This window comes from Mastomys coucha, unplaced genomic scaffold (assembly GCF_008632895.1).
Source record: "Mastomys coucha isolate ucsf_1 unplaced genomic scaffold, UCSF_Mcou_1 pScaffold8, whole genome shotgun sequence".
Taxonomy (NCBI): Eukaryota; Metazoa; Chordata; class Mammalia; order Rodentia; family Muridae; genus Mastomys; species Mastomys coucha.
The window spans coordinates 53,471,616-53,488,223 of NW_022196914.1; the positions used below are offsets into that span (position 1 = coordinate 53,471,616).

Genomic DNA, 16,608 nt, shown 5'->3' on the forward strand with positions numbered 1-16,608 from the left:
CCTGTATTCTCCCAACCCCACGAGCACATACACTTTTGTATATGTACACACAATAAACAATCAGGCATATTTACAATGAGAAATGTACACACCCTCACTTGCATACATCCTATTTGACCAGCCACCTCCCTCAGTGACACCTCGGTAACTTCTTTCTTTCACCTTCCCTGGAACTGCAAAACAGTGCAGTTGAAATGATGGGAACCTTTGTGCCTGAATTTGCCCATCCTTGGTGTTACTGCTTTGTCAGGAGGGAGAACAGGCTGTTCAGCACAAAGTCAGCCCAGATACAATGGGCCGGCTTCCCTGGGAGTTCTAAAGCAGCCAGGCAGCAGGGGCTGCACCTTTTGAAGCAAGAAGTGAACAGGGCCACAGGGTTCCTGGTCAGAGCTGAGAGAGAGACAATGCCTGCCTTTTCATCTCTCCTCTTACATGAGGCCTTTCTGGACCTTTCTCTGCAGGAGCTGAGACCTGGCAAGGGCTAGCCCAGGGGCCTTCAGGAAACTCCTGTTTAATGTTCAGAAACACAGCACAGACACACATAAAAAGCTGTATCTCTGATATAACGACTCCCATCCCCTCCCCCACAATAAGCACCAATAGATTCAGTGAATGAAATAACTGTGACTTTCCTTTACTGTTCCTCCCCTGGCCACCTTTGGAGTTATTTCACCTACTTCTCCTGAAGTTTTTAACTATTTAAATAACATATTGGCTCTGGAAGGCTGTTGCAGGGCACAGAGGAAGCTCTGAGTGACCATGTTCAAAGCAGATGAAGTCCTAAGTGAATGTGGATTATTGGTGTGGGCACGACCATGTCAAGGACCCCAATGCTTGAGATCGTGGGAGTGGCAAAACTGGGTGAGGCTTGGAGGCTCAGAGGAATGCAGAACCTTCCTCTGCTCCAAGTACCAATGTTGGCAGTGAGTGCAGAAACTAGCGGTCTCCACGGTGACTGCTCCTCTACAGAGACAAATTGGCTAAGCCTGCATCCTCATTCAACCATATACAATAAACCCACATCCTCAGTTCTAATGTATTAACTAAGCAGGCTAAGGTTCCAGGCTGCTGTTACAGTTGGTGCCCTCTACCAAAGCAAGCACAGCCCTCCAGACATCAGCATTTGTGTGTCAGTGTGTCTGTCCTTTCTCCATGCCCTTATGTCCTCATTGCCCCAGTTATGGCAAGCCCTGAAGCCCTGCAGAGCCATGAAGCCTGTCACTTCTTTCTGAAGTTTTCCAAGGAGTGAAGTCCTTCATGGTATTGGGGTGGCTCAACACAACCTAGGAGGTCCACTTGGCCAGGAAGATATTTCTTGAGTCAATCAGTGGTCCTGTGAAATCCACTAAAGGAGGGGTATGAAGGGGATTCTAAACCGTTTTAAGAGGTAATGGCCAAATCTATCCTTGGGAGAAGAATGTCCTGGAGTCTGAGAATTGCTTTAATGCAGCTTTGAGTTCTGAGGGGCCCAGGACTTGTACAAGATAAAAGAGACGGAGATAAAGAAGGCATTTTTTGCTCTCAGACTGTTATAAAAGATGTCTATTCTAGTGAGAGGTTTTCACGTTTTGATGTTTTCTAGTTCCACTGTCTAACCTAAAAAAGGAAACTCAAGTGAACAGAAGCTAGAAGTGTAAAGAAACAAAGTTACCTGGAGAGGGGCTAGTCTGTTTTCTTCAGCAGGAAAGCCCAGTTGAAGACAAGATGAGAAGGGACTTTGAACAAAGGTGATGCTTCAGCTGGGTGTTTTGTGTTTTTTGAAAATGCCCCCTCCCTTTGATATAGGATCTCTTTGGCTGTCCTAGAACTCACTCTGTAGACCACTCTGGCCTTAAACTCTCAGAGATCCACCTGCCTCTGCCTCTCAAGTGGTGGGATTAAAGGCGTGAGCCACAATGATCAGATATAGCCCCAAGTCTTAACCTAAAGTATGTCAACTACAGCCTTGGATTAGTGTCCTGTAAGACTCTCAAAGGCATCATGCTCATGTTTGGGAACAATACTGACTAAATATGCCCACGAAAAATGGAGTACTGATGAAATGCCAGAGGAGAAGAGGGAGAAATCCAGAAGCAGAGGAAGGGTCAGAGGAAAATGCAATCAGGATCCTGAAATCTGGGCTAGGAGGCAAAACATCCTATGGTCAGCGTTATATCCAAATTTGGATAGAAGGTATGGATCCTGTAAAGAATGGGAGACAGGAGCTTCCTGAATCACAAGGGGTCAACAACAGAGGATGTTATCCATTCAGTTGACCATAGAAGCCTTTTATCAAACGCATTAAAACAGAAACACTCTGGCAGCTGGACTACAGGACCATACACTTCTGGCAAGAGTTTAGCCACTTTCAATTGAACGTATGCATCACTACAGAGTTACTGATCCTTGGGCAATACCAGAGATCCTGGCATCTGAAAACAAGTGACATTCTATAGACTTGCAACCACTGGTCATTTTAGAGCATAGTGTCTTGGCCTGCCAGCCAGTATGACTTATGTGTGTGTGTATATGTGTGTATATACATACATATATACACACACACACACATATATATATATATATATATATATACATATATATATATGGTGTATGGGTATGTAAGTGTGTGTATGTGTGTGTGTATTTTAGTATTTTATTTACCACAGGGAACAGGGTACTCCTCAAAAGCTGCCGTAATTTGAAAGAGAGGTGATGAGGTCTTTCAAGGGGCTCTGTAGGCCCAGTGCAGATCCAGATCAGATTTTCTAGCTATTAAAAAAAAAAATACTTTAAAATATAACCCAAAAAGTAACATGTTATTCCTCAAGTCAAGAAAATAACTGAACCGCCAGGCATGGAAGCTTCTAATCCTGGTGCTAAGAAGGCAAAGGCAGGTGATCGCTGTGTATGAGGCTAGCCTGGTCCCCATAATGAATTCCATGCTAGCCAGGACTACATAATGAGATCCTATTTTTTTAAAAAAAAGGAAGGGAGGGAGTGAGGAAGAGAGGGAGGAAGGAAGGAAGGAGAGAATACTAACAGAAAATCTTAAATATGATTAAGATGCTCTCATCACTCAAAAAAGACCAATCAGCATGCCTTCTAGAGTCATCAAATTTGCATACATACTTTAGGAAGATTTTGAGAACTTTTAGTACAATACCTAAAAAATAAATAAGCATATTTTTCATAAAAAGAGATGCCCAGCTCCCAATGTTTAACTTCATGGACAGCTATACGGGCGTATGGACGTGTGAAACCATCTAGTGAGAGTCAATAGTCTGCACTGCCTCCTGGAATGTGACAGGCATTTTTCTCTCCACTGTGTTCTGGGCTGGAGATGACAGGCTGATTAAGTTATGTGCAATAAGTTCACACAATAGGCCTTATTTTATAAGATGCTAGCCATTTATTTAACAAAATGGAAATCTCTGATATCTAGTACTTTTCTACATTTAAATTTTCAGAGGAGTGAGGCTTACATTCTACAGCATACGTGATAGTAAAAGAGTTCATTGTAAATTTAGATGAGCTAAAACACTTTCTCTAATGACTAAGGTTCATTATCCTCTAGTGAAGTAAGGTGGCGTTTTCTTGTGGAAGAAGTCGATGTCCCTTTGTAAGAGGAGATGTGCCAGAGACACAACCTTCCCTCCCCTCTGACCTGGCTACTGGGGAATTTGTTTGACGATAGAGCAGACAGAACCCCTTTTCTCTGGGTTTGGTTCCCAGGTCAAGTGTAAATCCTCTGAATTTAGGAAATGACTCCACTTGTGAAACAAGGGTGGAGGCTGTGCCTCCACCCCTCCACTCACTCACACCCTGCTCCAGGAGGGACGGGGTCCCTGGCTTTCCTCCCTTGCTGACTGCAGCACCCAGAGCTATCATCAGTGCAGGTGTATGGGAGACTATCTGAATAATGCACACTGCCTGAGAGACAGAATGGCAGCTCTGTACCCCAACTCTTACTCCTATTCTTATAAACTCTGAATGCCCAGGATCACTTGTGCCTGGCAGAATCGGGGGGCTCTAAGCCCAAATGCAGAGTACACTTCCCAGGCTTCTCCAGGGCAAAGGCAGGATGCATGCCCTCACTGAACCTATGCCTCACGATGAAGAGCAGCTGTCCACTCTCGGCGTTTATAAATAGAAGTCTCTGGTTGGTGTAGTCCAGCAGAATGCCCACTCTGGCTGGACGCTCGGTGGCATGTACCTCGCTCACAATGCCACTGTAGAAAAATGTGTACCTGAAATGAAACAGAATGGAAAATTCAGTTTTTAAAATCTTTGGAAATCCTTAGGATTTCAGAAGAAAAAAATAATCAGTAGGAAAGAATCAAGGTCTCACTTTGTCAGTTCAGTTCACAGTAAGTGAGTTGTACCAATGCTGTCCTGAGTACTTTTGCTGGAGTCCTTCTAGATGCTAAAGTGTGTGGACCATCCCCGCAGAGGTGAGCTTTAATAGTGCTGCTCCTTCCACCTCAGGGGGCAGTCCCAGAATAACCAGCATGTGCCTCCCTTGTGATTTTTCTCCACATTTTAATTCTTTCCTGGCTGCCCACATGTTTTAACTGCGGCATTCATGGTGTGTCATTCTTTTGAATAAAACTCCTTTGAGGCTGCCATGTGTTTAAACAGTACTGTGAGCTTGCCTTCCATACAACGTATTAATTTTACAGTTTTAAAGATTTATAGGTAACTTACGTAAGGGCCTGTATGAAGTTTGAGAACAATGCCATTAGTTTTTGCTAACTTCAAGCTTTGAATAAGCCCTCCCTTGCCCAGACCAATTTTTCCATTTTATCTCTAAGTTTTCAGCAGCCTTACAGCTGGACTGGGTTGCCTTCAGTGTCTCTGTCCAATACAAATACATTCACACGTGATGCATAGGCATGTCTGTGTACCTCAGTCCTATCTGGGGCCTCTGGGTCTGTGGGGGCAGACAAGCTCACACTAGGCATTCAGGAATGGGCAGGACAGGAGTGGGTGGGAAGGGGAAGGAGACAGCTCAACAGAGAGCAACAGGAACAGAATAGGCATGGATGTGGGAGAGAGTAATCCCTGTCTGCTTGGTGGGCTGGAGAGGACATGGAGCACCGACCATAGATCAGGATGGAGAGAACATGGAGCACTGACCATAGGTCGGAATGGAGAGGACATGGAGCACTGACCATAGATCAGAATAGAGAGGACATGGAGCACTGACCATAGATCAGGCTGGAGAGGACATGGAGCACTGACCATAGGTCGGAATGGAGAGGACATGGAGCACTGACCATAGATCAGGATGGAGAGGACATGGAGCACTGACCATAGATCAGAATAGAGAGAACATGGAGCACTGACCATAGGTCAGGATGGAGAGAACATGGAGCACTGACCATAGATCAGAATAGAGAGAACATGGAGCACTGACCATAGATCAGGATGGAGAGGACATGGAGCACTGACCATGGAGCAGAGCAATGTATTCAAGGTAGAAGAAACCCAGGCCCAGCAGTTCCAGGGGTTAAGACTTGGGATTCTGAGTGATTCTTCTCTGAATAGAGTCCCAAATATGCACAGTAGCCACTAACTACATACAGCTACTCAAATTAAAACAAACATTTAACAACATATAAAATTCAGACTTTCAGCCTTACCAGCCACAGCTCAAGAAAAGCTGTAGACACCATTTTTTCTATTATTGTAGAAGATACTATTGTACAGCAAAGGTCTAGAGCAGGAGTTCTCAAATTTCCTAAGCCATGACCCTTTAATACAGTTCCTCATGTTGTGGTGACACCTCCCCCTGAATCATAAAATTATTTTCATTGCAACTTCATAACTATAATTTTACTGCTGTTACGAATTTTATTGTAAATTTCTGTGTTTGTGATGGTGACCCCTATGAAAGGGTTGTTTGACTCCCCAAAGGGGCCATGATCCACAGGCTGAATACCACTAGTCTACAGGGTTTGGAATGACCCAATGAGCTGATGCCCTTCACCTTGAAAAGTCCCTATCCTCCAAAGGCCAATCACAAGTCGGTCCCAAGGCAGTCCCCATTGTGGAGACAAGAGGGGAAGACGTCCCTTAAAATCTTGACTCCATTAATCCCACGGGGCCTGGAATACATCCCTGCTTCTGCCGTTTCCTTCCTAGCACCCCACTCCTCATGGAACTCTTAAGTGCAATTCACAAGGTCATTGCAGGCCACACCCCCTCAGGCCCACATGCTATGGCCGTGGTCCCCAGCCTGTGCAACGGGAGATGGTGGATTCCTTAGGAAGTAGAGCTTCATGGGAGCAAGTTAGGCCACTAAGGAAGAATCCCTCTGAAGTGGGTAGTGACAGCAGGGTTCCTCCCTCTTTCCTTTTGCTCACCAGCCTTGATGAGGCAAACTGTCTGCCTCTGCTGTGCCTTGTCACCACCCTGGACTAATGGTCACACAGGCAAGAAACCAGGGGAAGAAGTCATGAGCTGAAACAAAGCATTCCTCTGCTGGAGTTGGTTTTCTTTAGTTTTGCTTGGGCATGACCCCACCCCAACCCCATGACCAGTTTTTGGCTATTCCTATTTGGAACTGCTTCCCTCTATTCAAACAAAAACCATCCAGAAGCCCGACTTTGGCTATGACCCTTAAACTGCCCTCCCTGGGGCTCCCATCACCCTGAACTCAAGCTGATTCAGGTGGAGCTGGATTCATTTAAAAAAAAAAAAAAACCAAAACCAAAAACAAACAAACAAACAAAAAACTGAAGACAACTTCTCTCTGGGCTCCTCCGCTCCTAGCCTGGTCACTACTTTCTGGTTCCCATTCTTCTCTGGGTCCTGTGACTGCCCCTCCACCCTGAGTGAATCCACTTCTGAATCCTCTATTTGAGGATTGCTTTAGGAGAAAGAAGGGCATGTGATAAAATAATGTTAAAAGCACTAGCTAGGTGTGGCAGGAGGGGCAGCTTAGACACAGACAACCTGACTGGAAAAGGATGTGAGTGGCCTTGAACCAGTGCAGCAAAGTTAGGAAGGACCAAGAATGGGAACCCCTGGGTGTCTCCCAAGACAATCTTCATGCTTAGGTTCAATCAAAAGTCGTAAAGCTGATTTAAAGTCACTGAACTAGAAAACTGAGAACCACAGGCAGGCAGAATCCTAAAGGCCACGGGTGCCTCATGTGGCACCATCAGAGTGTGAAATAAAGGCACCTGGGGCTGGCCTCTACGCTGGGACCACCCAGCTGTGCTGTGTATATTTATCTCCCAGAAGCTCACACTGGGCTTGAAAGAACCAATGACCAATGCTGTAGGGAGGACTTGTCACAATTCTGTTTTCTACAAAGTAAGTGTTAGGAATTCATGGTTCCTGGGCATGTGTGCCAGTGTTCACACTGGAGGGCAGAGCAGAACTTTGACAATTGGTTCTCTCCTTTTACAGTGGATTCCAGAGATAGAATTCAGGTTGGCCAGGCTTGCATAGCAAGCCCGCTCACCCAATGAACCATCTGCCTAGCCTGTAAAGAATTTTTAAAATGAAAGTAATACCGATGTTGGGCTCCCATAGTTTGCCAACTATAAACTCTAGGTTTAAATGATTTTAAACCCTGGGCAGGGCTGAGTTCTTAAGCATAACTCAGCACTGAATATCAATTAATCATAATTGCTCTAACTTGATGAAATTCGAGTTTAAACTGCACTTGGAGATGGCATCCTCATGAACCATCTCAGAGAACCAAACTGTCAAATGGAATGTGGGGAACACCGTGCAGCTGAAGACCGACATAAGAACCCCCGTCTGGGGCCTCTGCTGAGACTCTCGGGAGCACTGAAGGGTGGCTTCCCTTTTATTTTTTATTTTTTAATTTTTTTTATTTTTTGCATATTCTAAAATGCACTGTATTGGATATGAAATTTTTTTCCTTTTTTTTATTAGATGTTTTCTTTATTTACAATATCTCCTTCCCCAGGTTCCCTTCTAAAAACAAAAAAAGAAAGAAAAAAAAAGAAAGAAAAAAAAGAAAAGAAAAAAACCAAAAACTAAAACAAACCCCTATTCTCTCCCTCCACCCCCTTCTGCTTACTGCCCCTGGCATTCCCCTACACTTGGGCATAGAACCTTCACAGGGCCAAGAGCCTCTCCTCCCATTGATGAATGGCTTCCCTTTTAAAGCCGTGCATGTGAATAATGTCTGCCCCTTGGGAGACATATTACAATGCCAAAGCTCTTCCTTGTCTCTGATTTTACATCATCCTACAACCCCAAAAGGTAGCAGGCTAGGCCACAACCCTGGATTACAATTGCATAAAGAATTGTTCCAAGGGCTAACCAACTCACAGAGAGGAACCAACAGGGGGCAGAACCAAAGATAAAGCCAGGACAAAAATCAGCCCGTGCTGTAAGCATGCTGAAATCACAGCATGTTCGCCTGAGCACTGGCTCTGAATATTCACCCACCAAACAATATGAATAATGGAGACCATGGTGTGGCAAACTTATCTAAAAAGAGACAAAATACCTTGACATGTGACAACTATTCAGTCTCTGCCCAATCTGCCATTGTTAGTGCAAAAGTAGCCATAGATAATACATAAATAAATGACCGTGTCTGTTTTCTAATAAAACTTTACAAAAAAGCCCAAGCATGGGGTCAGGTTTGGCTTACATGCTACAGTTTGTCAGCTTTTCTTATAAGCAGATGCTGGTCAGAGAGCTGGGGAGCCACCTCGCTCTCACACTCCTGCAATTCCTTCTCTGTAGAGGGAGCCCTCTGAACCCCCCTGTGGTATTTCTCTCCTGGGATGTGTTGAGAAGGGGAAAAGGGCCCACTTGATTCTTCCTCTCCCTGTCTCTTTGTTGAGGTTGATGAGAGGACATACACCTTTCTCTGCCTCTCTAGAGTACAAGCCATGGCTCTGGGTGACTAAGTCTGTGTGATAGTGAGGTTGAATATACGACATCCCCTTATCTAGTTTATGTGGTAATCGGGGTGATGCCCTAACCACCTACCCTTTATGGCTGCTGTCTTGCTTAGTTTGGAACTTGGGCAAGGATATGGGAAGCTGTGCCTTGGGTCCCTCGGAGGTCCCTGCCTAGACACGGTAACTGATCTTCGGATTGAGTTAGGAGAGGCAGGGCTCTGGCTTACCTCTGTGGCTCAGAGCAATGCATGTACCACGAGGTCTCCCCTTGTCCCAGGGCACCAGCCCTCACAGCTGAGCTGGAACAGATGCCAAGTCGATAGGCCGGACTGTCCGTGACTGTGGTTTCCCAGTAATGCTGGCCACAGGCAGGCAGCTCCTCACCCAGCACGGAGGGGATCCTGCAAGCAGAGTTGACCAGATGAAGCTTAGCACAGGAATCACCAGCCTTGGCCTCACAAACATCAGCCTTATACGCCCTTTAGGCAGGGGTCGATCTTCATAAACTGCTGCCCGTTGGTCAAAGGCACCATCTGTTCTTTATGCTCCTACCCCTGGCCAGATTGCTCCAGCATTCACCGACCTCCAGCATCCATTTGACACATGCCCACTGCCTTACAGCATGTGCATAGGATGTAGTGTGTCTCTTAAGGGGTCTGAGAACCAGGAAATGAGTGGCATAAGGACAGGAAGGAAGGAAAAGAAATACAGTGTAACCTTTGCTCTCAGAGAGACAGAAAGAATGTAAGAGGCAGATGGGAGAACACGGCTTACAAAGCTTTCTTCTTTCAAAAACTGCAAAAATAAAAATGGAGTCTCCAAAACTTTTCAGTTTGTAGTTTTGGCTCATGGGCTCACCATGTAGCTGGGGTTCATCTCAAACCATGTAATCCACCTGCCTCAGCCACCTGAACGCTGGGATTACAAGTGTGCACAATCAAGTGTTCAGACTTGGAAACCTAGAACTGAGTTCCAGTATGTGCCGACTTTACTTGTGACAGAGGCCCCCATGGGACACAGCTTTTCAATGTCACGACAGCTGGCAAGGTCATCTCAGAATGGCAGTATGGAATGACATCTTGACCTGCGGCTCTGGGGGAGGTGCTCCACAGTCTTCACGCTGGAGAAGCCTCTGGAAGGTGAGTTCAAGGCCTCTTCCTGCCTGGCTGTAGCTATTTTGATAAGGAGCACAGTGAAATGAGCCTGCCTACTTTTAATCTCGGACAGTTGACCTTGTTTGCATGGGTTGCTTAGTTTTGCTGGAAAATGGCTGAGCTGGCAAGGAGGACTTTTTAACTCCATAGCGTTAATATTCAGTCAGCACACTCTACCCTTGAATAGATCAAAAATGGTTAATGCAAGGAAATGTATTTCACTTGCTCTGTGTCTTTACCCAATAACTGCATGTCAGAGAGGTTCCAACTGAAAAGCCTTCACTCCCTGGAACAAAGCCAGGCTTCCTGATATTTATGAGCTAATTTCCATACTAATAATAAACAAACAAAGTTCTATAAAATACATCCCAGTTTCCATCAGATAGCATCTATGAACTCTTGCAACTCCAGTCTACTTTTTTATTATTCTTTTTTTTTTAGAAATCCCATTTATTTCTTTTTTAAGATTTTTTCATTTTTTATTAGTTATTTTATTTATTGACATTTCAAATGTTATCGCTCTTCCCAGTTTCCCCTTCTTCCCTGCCTCTATGAGGGTGCTCCCCCAATCACCCACCCACTCCTGTCTCAATGCTTTAGCATTCCCCTACACTGGGTCATAGAGCCTCCACAAGACCAAGGGGCTCCCCTCCCATTGATGCCGGATAAGGCCATCATCTGCTACACATGCAGCTGGAGCCATGGGTCCCTCCATGTGTACTCTTTGGTTGGTAGTTTAGTCCCTCGAAGCTCTGGGGGGGTCTGGTTGGTTGATATTGTTGTTCTTCCTATAGGGTTGCAAACCCCTTCAGCTCCTTCAGTCCTTTTTCTAACTCCTCCATTGGGGACCCCATGCTCATTTCTTTCTTTCTTTTTTTAAGATTTATTTTTAAATTACATGTATGTGTCTGATTATGTGTCTGATTGAACACAAGTGCAGGTGCCTACAGAGGCCAGAAGGGCGCATCAATTCCCTAGCAGCTAGAGTCGCAGACAGTTGTGAGCTGCCCAGTATGGGTGCTGGAAACCTAACTCAGGTCTTCTACAAGAGCAGTGGGTTCTCTTAACCACTGAGCATCTCTCCAGCCCCACCCCGTCTATTCTTCAATGTTTTTTTAAACTTATTTTTGCAATCCATGAGTGGGTGCATTTTTAGCATCTACAGTATTTCAATCCCCATGCTATATTCTGGAAATTCAAAGTGACATAAGACAGGGCTGGAGCTCAGCAATTATTCATTATTAAGTTGTGGGTAAACAGCTTCATTGATACAGATCAGAGGTTCCAGGGTCCCCAAAAGAGTTAGCCATTTTCAGAAACAAGTAACACCTAAATGTGGCAGTGGGCAGTTGAGCATCAAGATTGGACCAGAGTGCCTGTAAGTTCCCAGAGACTGGAGTGCATGTGTCATGACTGCACCTGCTGACAGCCTGCACCTGTGCTTCAAAAGCTTTGCCCATACTTTCTCCCATTTGGCCATGAAAACCCTCAAAATAGCTGAGAGAAAAGGAGGTCGGGGAACAGAGAGAGATAAACAGAGAAAGACCGAGACAGAGACCAAGAGACAGAGAGCACGATCGATCACGATCGATCGAGTGGAAGACAGAAGGCAAATTGCCAGGCAGGGACCCACCCACCCCAAGCTTTTGGTTCCTGTTGTCTTTGATGTTGCTCCTTTTGTGGGAGCTTCTGAAGGGCAAGCTTCTGAGACCAGGAGTAAGAACTCAATAAACCATCCTACTCCTCTCCAAGCGGTTGATACCTGGGTTGCCACTGAAACAACGGAATCATTTCTGCATTCTGTTTTTCACTAAGCCAGAGATAATATCTTAAAGCAGTGGGTGTTTCAACCCAAACCATCTGCGCTTATGATCCCGATAAAAATATTGACACTGGCTCCAAGTTGTGGGTTGTGTGTGCCACTCCAGACCTCACAGTGAACTGTGCCTGCTGTACACATATTTATATGCATCCCATAACTGAGCAAGCTCATTAAACCAAGGATGTACTCAGCTGATAAGGCCCTGGGGAAACTGATCCTCTAATGCTGAGCATCAGCCCAGCTGTGCTTGCTTCTACTTACTCCGTCAGCCGTCTCCTCTCAGAGAAGCTGATCACCGTCCCATTTGAGGAGATCTGGAGAGCCGGGTGAGCTGTTTCTCTCAATAAGAGGAATCTAGTTCCTATGACAGTTAAGAAAAGAAGGTGACAACACTGTCCCAATGCCAAGCACTAGGTCAATCAATACATTTCAAAGCCTTTGCTCATACTCTTGAAGTCAAACATTCTGACTCTATACTCCCCATCCACAACTGAAACGCCATTCTTGAGCAAGCATTTGTGGGCAGCCTGGACTGGTCACTCCCACCTGCTGCTGTAAGTGCGCCGGCAGAGGCGGATTCTACGCTAGGCAAAGTGGGCTCTTTGCAGCATCCTCATCACCTGGAAATGGCAGACCCTACCCTGGACCAACTGAATCTGAATGTCTGCTTGGACAAGATGCCCTAAGATCCGGGTGTGACTTAAAATTGGAATATTAGACTAGCCTGTAGAGGGCCCAGTGATGGAATGTGCAGGCTGCATTCTGAGATGGTGGGGAAACCCTAACGGATAGGCAGCCCTCCTATCTTTTCCTCAACCCAGGCAGACTGACATACATCTCAGACAGGGAACAGCATGGTGAACTAATGTGCCCCGCCCCCTCGGCTGTGTGCCATCTGTGGGTTTAGGGTAAGGCAATGTAACTGTCGCCTTCCCATTTCTCATTCTTCATAACTGAAAAAAGCTAAATGATTTTTTTTGTTAATATTTTCTGGGGTTTTTCCCCAAATGTCACTTAACTGTTTTAGCACTTATTTGAATTATTCATCCATCCATTCATTTGTTCATGCATTTGACAAACACTAATTAGCACAAACTAGAATAAGTAGAACAAAACTGGAAGCTTGTCATGGAGTTCAAAGGATAACAGAATGAGAAAATCACTTTGGACATCCCACACCTGAACATTATAGTGCATTGTGGATGAATCGCAAAGCACCTGGGAAGATTTCTAAGCCCACACATGTTCCAGCCCATCTCCAGAGCAAATAAGTCCATTCCTCTGGGGTGAGGCCAGGGGATAAGTGTTTTAAGCACCCTGACTGGTTGTTAAGCTCTGCGAAGCTTGGGAAGCTATGAAGAATAGAAATAAAAGAAACATCTTGATGCTGGCTCATGACAAGCCCTCTCCCCAACAGTAGGCTGGAGCCTTCTGAAGTTATGTTAGGTGTCTCCTCTGAATGTCAGAAGGAGAGGAACAGAAATGCCCAGACATCCTGGCTCTGCACTAAGCAGAAAGTTACCTCTGGTGGAGATGAGGGCAGCTTCGCTCTGCTCGCTCGTCCCAGAGGCATTGGTGGCTCTCACATAGAAGAAGTAATTGTCGTTGGGAGGGAGGTTAACTTTGAGCTGGAGTCCTTTAATTCCAGAGAAAGATCTAAATACAAAGGGAAGATAATTCTGAGCATTATGTTGTGTGATTAATAATTCACTTTTGTAGGGAAGCCACGTCTTTCATTACCAACAGGTAACTTATTTTCTTTCCTTTCTAATCAATGGACTTAGCAAGAAAGATTCTTAAAAAAAAAAAAAAACCCAAAAAACAAAAAACCACCACTATCCACTAAAATTACTTCACTGAATTGTCTCTATTTCCAATCATCTTTTGTTCAGATAAGTCTTCTAGAATATTCTTCAAGACAAAACCAGACACACCATTTTGAAAAAACTCAAGAAAAAAAAAAGGATATTAGTGACCTTGTAGTTAATGAGAGAGCCTGAGAACACATTGGTTTTTTAACTGATTTGCGGCCAGTGTGGGTTTTGGAGTAAGATGTTGATAAGTCAATTTCTAACACAAAGGACCTCCATTATCTCACCCACAGACTCAAGCTGAGGAAACCTGATGGCGGGCGCTCTACATCTTTATACCTGGACAAGCCAGCATCTCTACAGTTAACAAAAGCTGCAGCTCTTCAAAGAAACTTAATCTCTGCAAGAGAAGAGACTTCTAATTGCCACCTCCCCCAAAGCCTTCAAAACTGCTCTTCTTCCTAAATTGCCATTTAAATGAAAGAGAAAATGCAGGCACTGGTAAAGACCGAGGTCTGCACTTGGCCAGGAACAGCCCAAACATTTACAGAGAACTCTCAGGATTTGGAGATGGCGCTCTCTGGACTTCCCTTGAGCTGGGTGGGCGTGGGCTTCTTTCTGTGTGATATCCTGGCCTGGAGTGAGGCTACAAGCCCATAGTCCCCTCTCCTTCAGGCTGCATCGGGAGTGGCTTGGAGAGTTAAAAGCTGGGCTACTTGCGGATGGAATTACTGCTAGCCTGGCTACTGGAGCAGAGAGACATGCTGAACTCTCCGGGAAAAGAATGCTACCCTTGTTCTTACTCTTTCCCAGGACGAGGAATTTGTTGTTGTGATGAATGAATGTGCTATAAACACATTAAAACGATACACCCCCATCCCCAGGGGATGTCTACATAGTTCTCTCCTCCATACCTGTTGTGGAAAATGACAGGGAGAACCAGATAAAGGGAAAATGCATTGTGGACTCAGAAAACAAACTACTTTAGCTTGCTCTCAGCGTTGGGGGTTGACCCTCAAGGGCCCATGGCTGTTCTCTACCACCAAGTGGCATCCTCATGCCTGCTTCTTTAGAGACAAGAGTGCCACTACATAGCCCAGGCTGGTCTCAAACGGATTCACAATCCTCCTGGCTGCAGCCTACTGAGTGCTAAGATTAAGGGAGTACTTCGGGAGTACTTCTAGAGCCTAGAATGTCTTCAAGACAAAAACAGTGTCTATGTGGAATGCAATCCTGTCCCCCCGCCCCATGCCTGCAAACGTAAAACTCACAATGTGGTCCTCAGGAGGGTGGGGGTAGGGAGCAGGCTGGTGCTGCACTTCTGCTGGAAAAGGTCAGTACATGCTCCTTGGATGACACTGGTTGTTATTTCTGGACCTATCACCAGGCTAGGCCTCCAGAGAGCAGTATATTTAGCTACACTGAGAGAGGGGTAGGGCTTCTGTGTGTGTGAAATTGAGCCATGTGACCCTTAATGACTAGCTGTGCTACAGCTAATTAGTGAACATACACGTCCTACCGTGGCAAGTGTAATCCCCAGGGAATATCTAGAATATTAGTCTAGGGCAGATACATTGCTTATCTTATCAAAGTTGACAGCCAAAGAAATGTTTTAAATAAACACAGATAACAACCAGCAATAAAATTATTGTTTTAATACACACGCTCAGCATGAACTGAGTTCTACACTTCACTCGCTCATTAAATAACTGTAGATTGATCACTTATCACTTTTGTGGGCCCTGCTACCCTGGAGTCTGGGGGGGGGGGTTGGGAAGGAAAGGGTTAACTCTAGAGACCAGACACAACACAGTGGTCTCATATTGTAATGGTCCAGTTGTTAAATATCAAGAATGTTTCTGAAGTCTGTCAAGGAGAGCAAATGCCACAATGCCACATATATCATTAACTCCACACCATGTGCCATCGCTTGGATAAAGAACAATGATTATATTGAAGTCAAAACACAGCATCCTACCCTGCTTTTGGCACGTGAGACAGCCACACAGATATGTGTAGGGCGAGAGCACCAGGTCAAAGTTCAGGTACAAATGTGCGTCATCCTATCTCCTTACCCAGTTATCACAAAAGCTTCCATGTCAGCCATGCCAGAGCTTCAACCAAATGAAAACCTAAAGTTGCAGTCTGAAGAGATACGGCTTATGATTCTATCTATTACCTCAAAACCAAAACCTTGTCAACCTTCCTACTGGACCCATGTGAAATGTGTTCTAGATTAAAGTATAATTTAGGTCCGCAGGCTATGCAAAGTACAGTAAAGGACCAGAAAGCATACGGAACCACAGTATACTGTTGCTCCATAATTAAAAGGGATGCTAGCTGAGCATGGTGGTACACATTTAAAATCTCAGTATAAAGACTAAGATAGGAAGACCCTGAGTTCGAGTCCCAGCATGTGCTATACTGTCTCAGAGACAGTATTGGTGGGGCTATACCTGTAAGAAAAGTGATTATGATTACAACCAATAACAAGATTCAAAGGACAATAAGAAATGGCTCAAACGATGTCACTTTGGGTCCTTGAGTGTGGGGTTTCTCCTATAAGAACCATAGAGCAGTGGGAAGAAATGGCTTCGTGAGCACACAATGAGGCAATGTGAGGCTCCTCACATGGCAGTGAGTTGACAACTGAATAGCCTGAAGCTGGCCCTTAGGATGCTGCACCCAGCATATGTTCCATGAACTCTCACAGTTCATCTCTCCAGCAGCAGGACAATTATTTATTAGGTTCTTGAGCCATAAAGCAGAGACTTTGATGAGACTTCCTGTCTCCTCAGCAGGCCATGGGGATGCTTCCTGAATGAAGGACACTGTCTCCTTCTTCTTCTCTGTTGTGTTAGAGAGCAACCAAGTAGAAGCCATTAAATAAGGAAGACCTGCCTAACTTGGACACTGTAATTCTTTACTCTTTCCAGAGAGGGGGG

At 45.1% G+C, this 16,608-nt stretch overlaps 1 protein-coding gene across 1 annotated transcript in view; it reads right to left on the minus strand.

Annotated features, from left to right (window-relative positions):
- Positions 1–3,365: 3,365 nt before the first annotated feature.
- The window catches only part of Cmya5 (cardiomyopathy associated 5), a 103,354-nt gene continuing 90,111 nt past the window's right edge, over positions 3,366–16,608 (minus strand). Inside the window, exons 10-13 of the mRNA XM_031360509.1 lie at positions 13,375–13,508; positions 12,114–12,213; positions 9,104–9,277; positions 3,366–4,226 (exon numbers count right to left, since the gene is read on the minus strand). Of these exons, the coding sequence (XP_031216369.1) occupies positions 3,980–4,226; positions 9,104–9,277; positions 12,114–12,213; positions 13,375–13,508 (655 nt within the window). The 3' untranslated portion in view covers positions 3,366–3,979. The remainder of the gene's footprint in view (positions 4,227–9,103; positions 9,278–12,113; positions 12,214–13,374; positions 13,509–16,608) is intronic.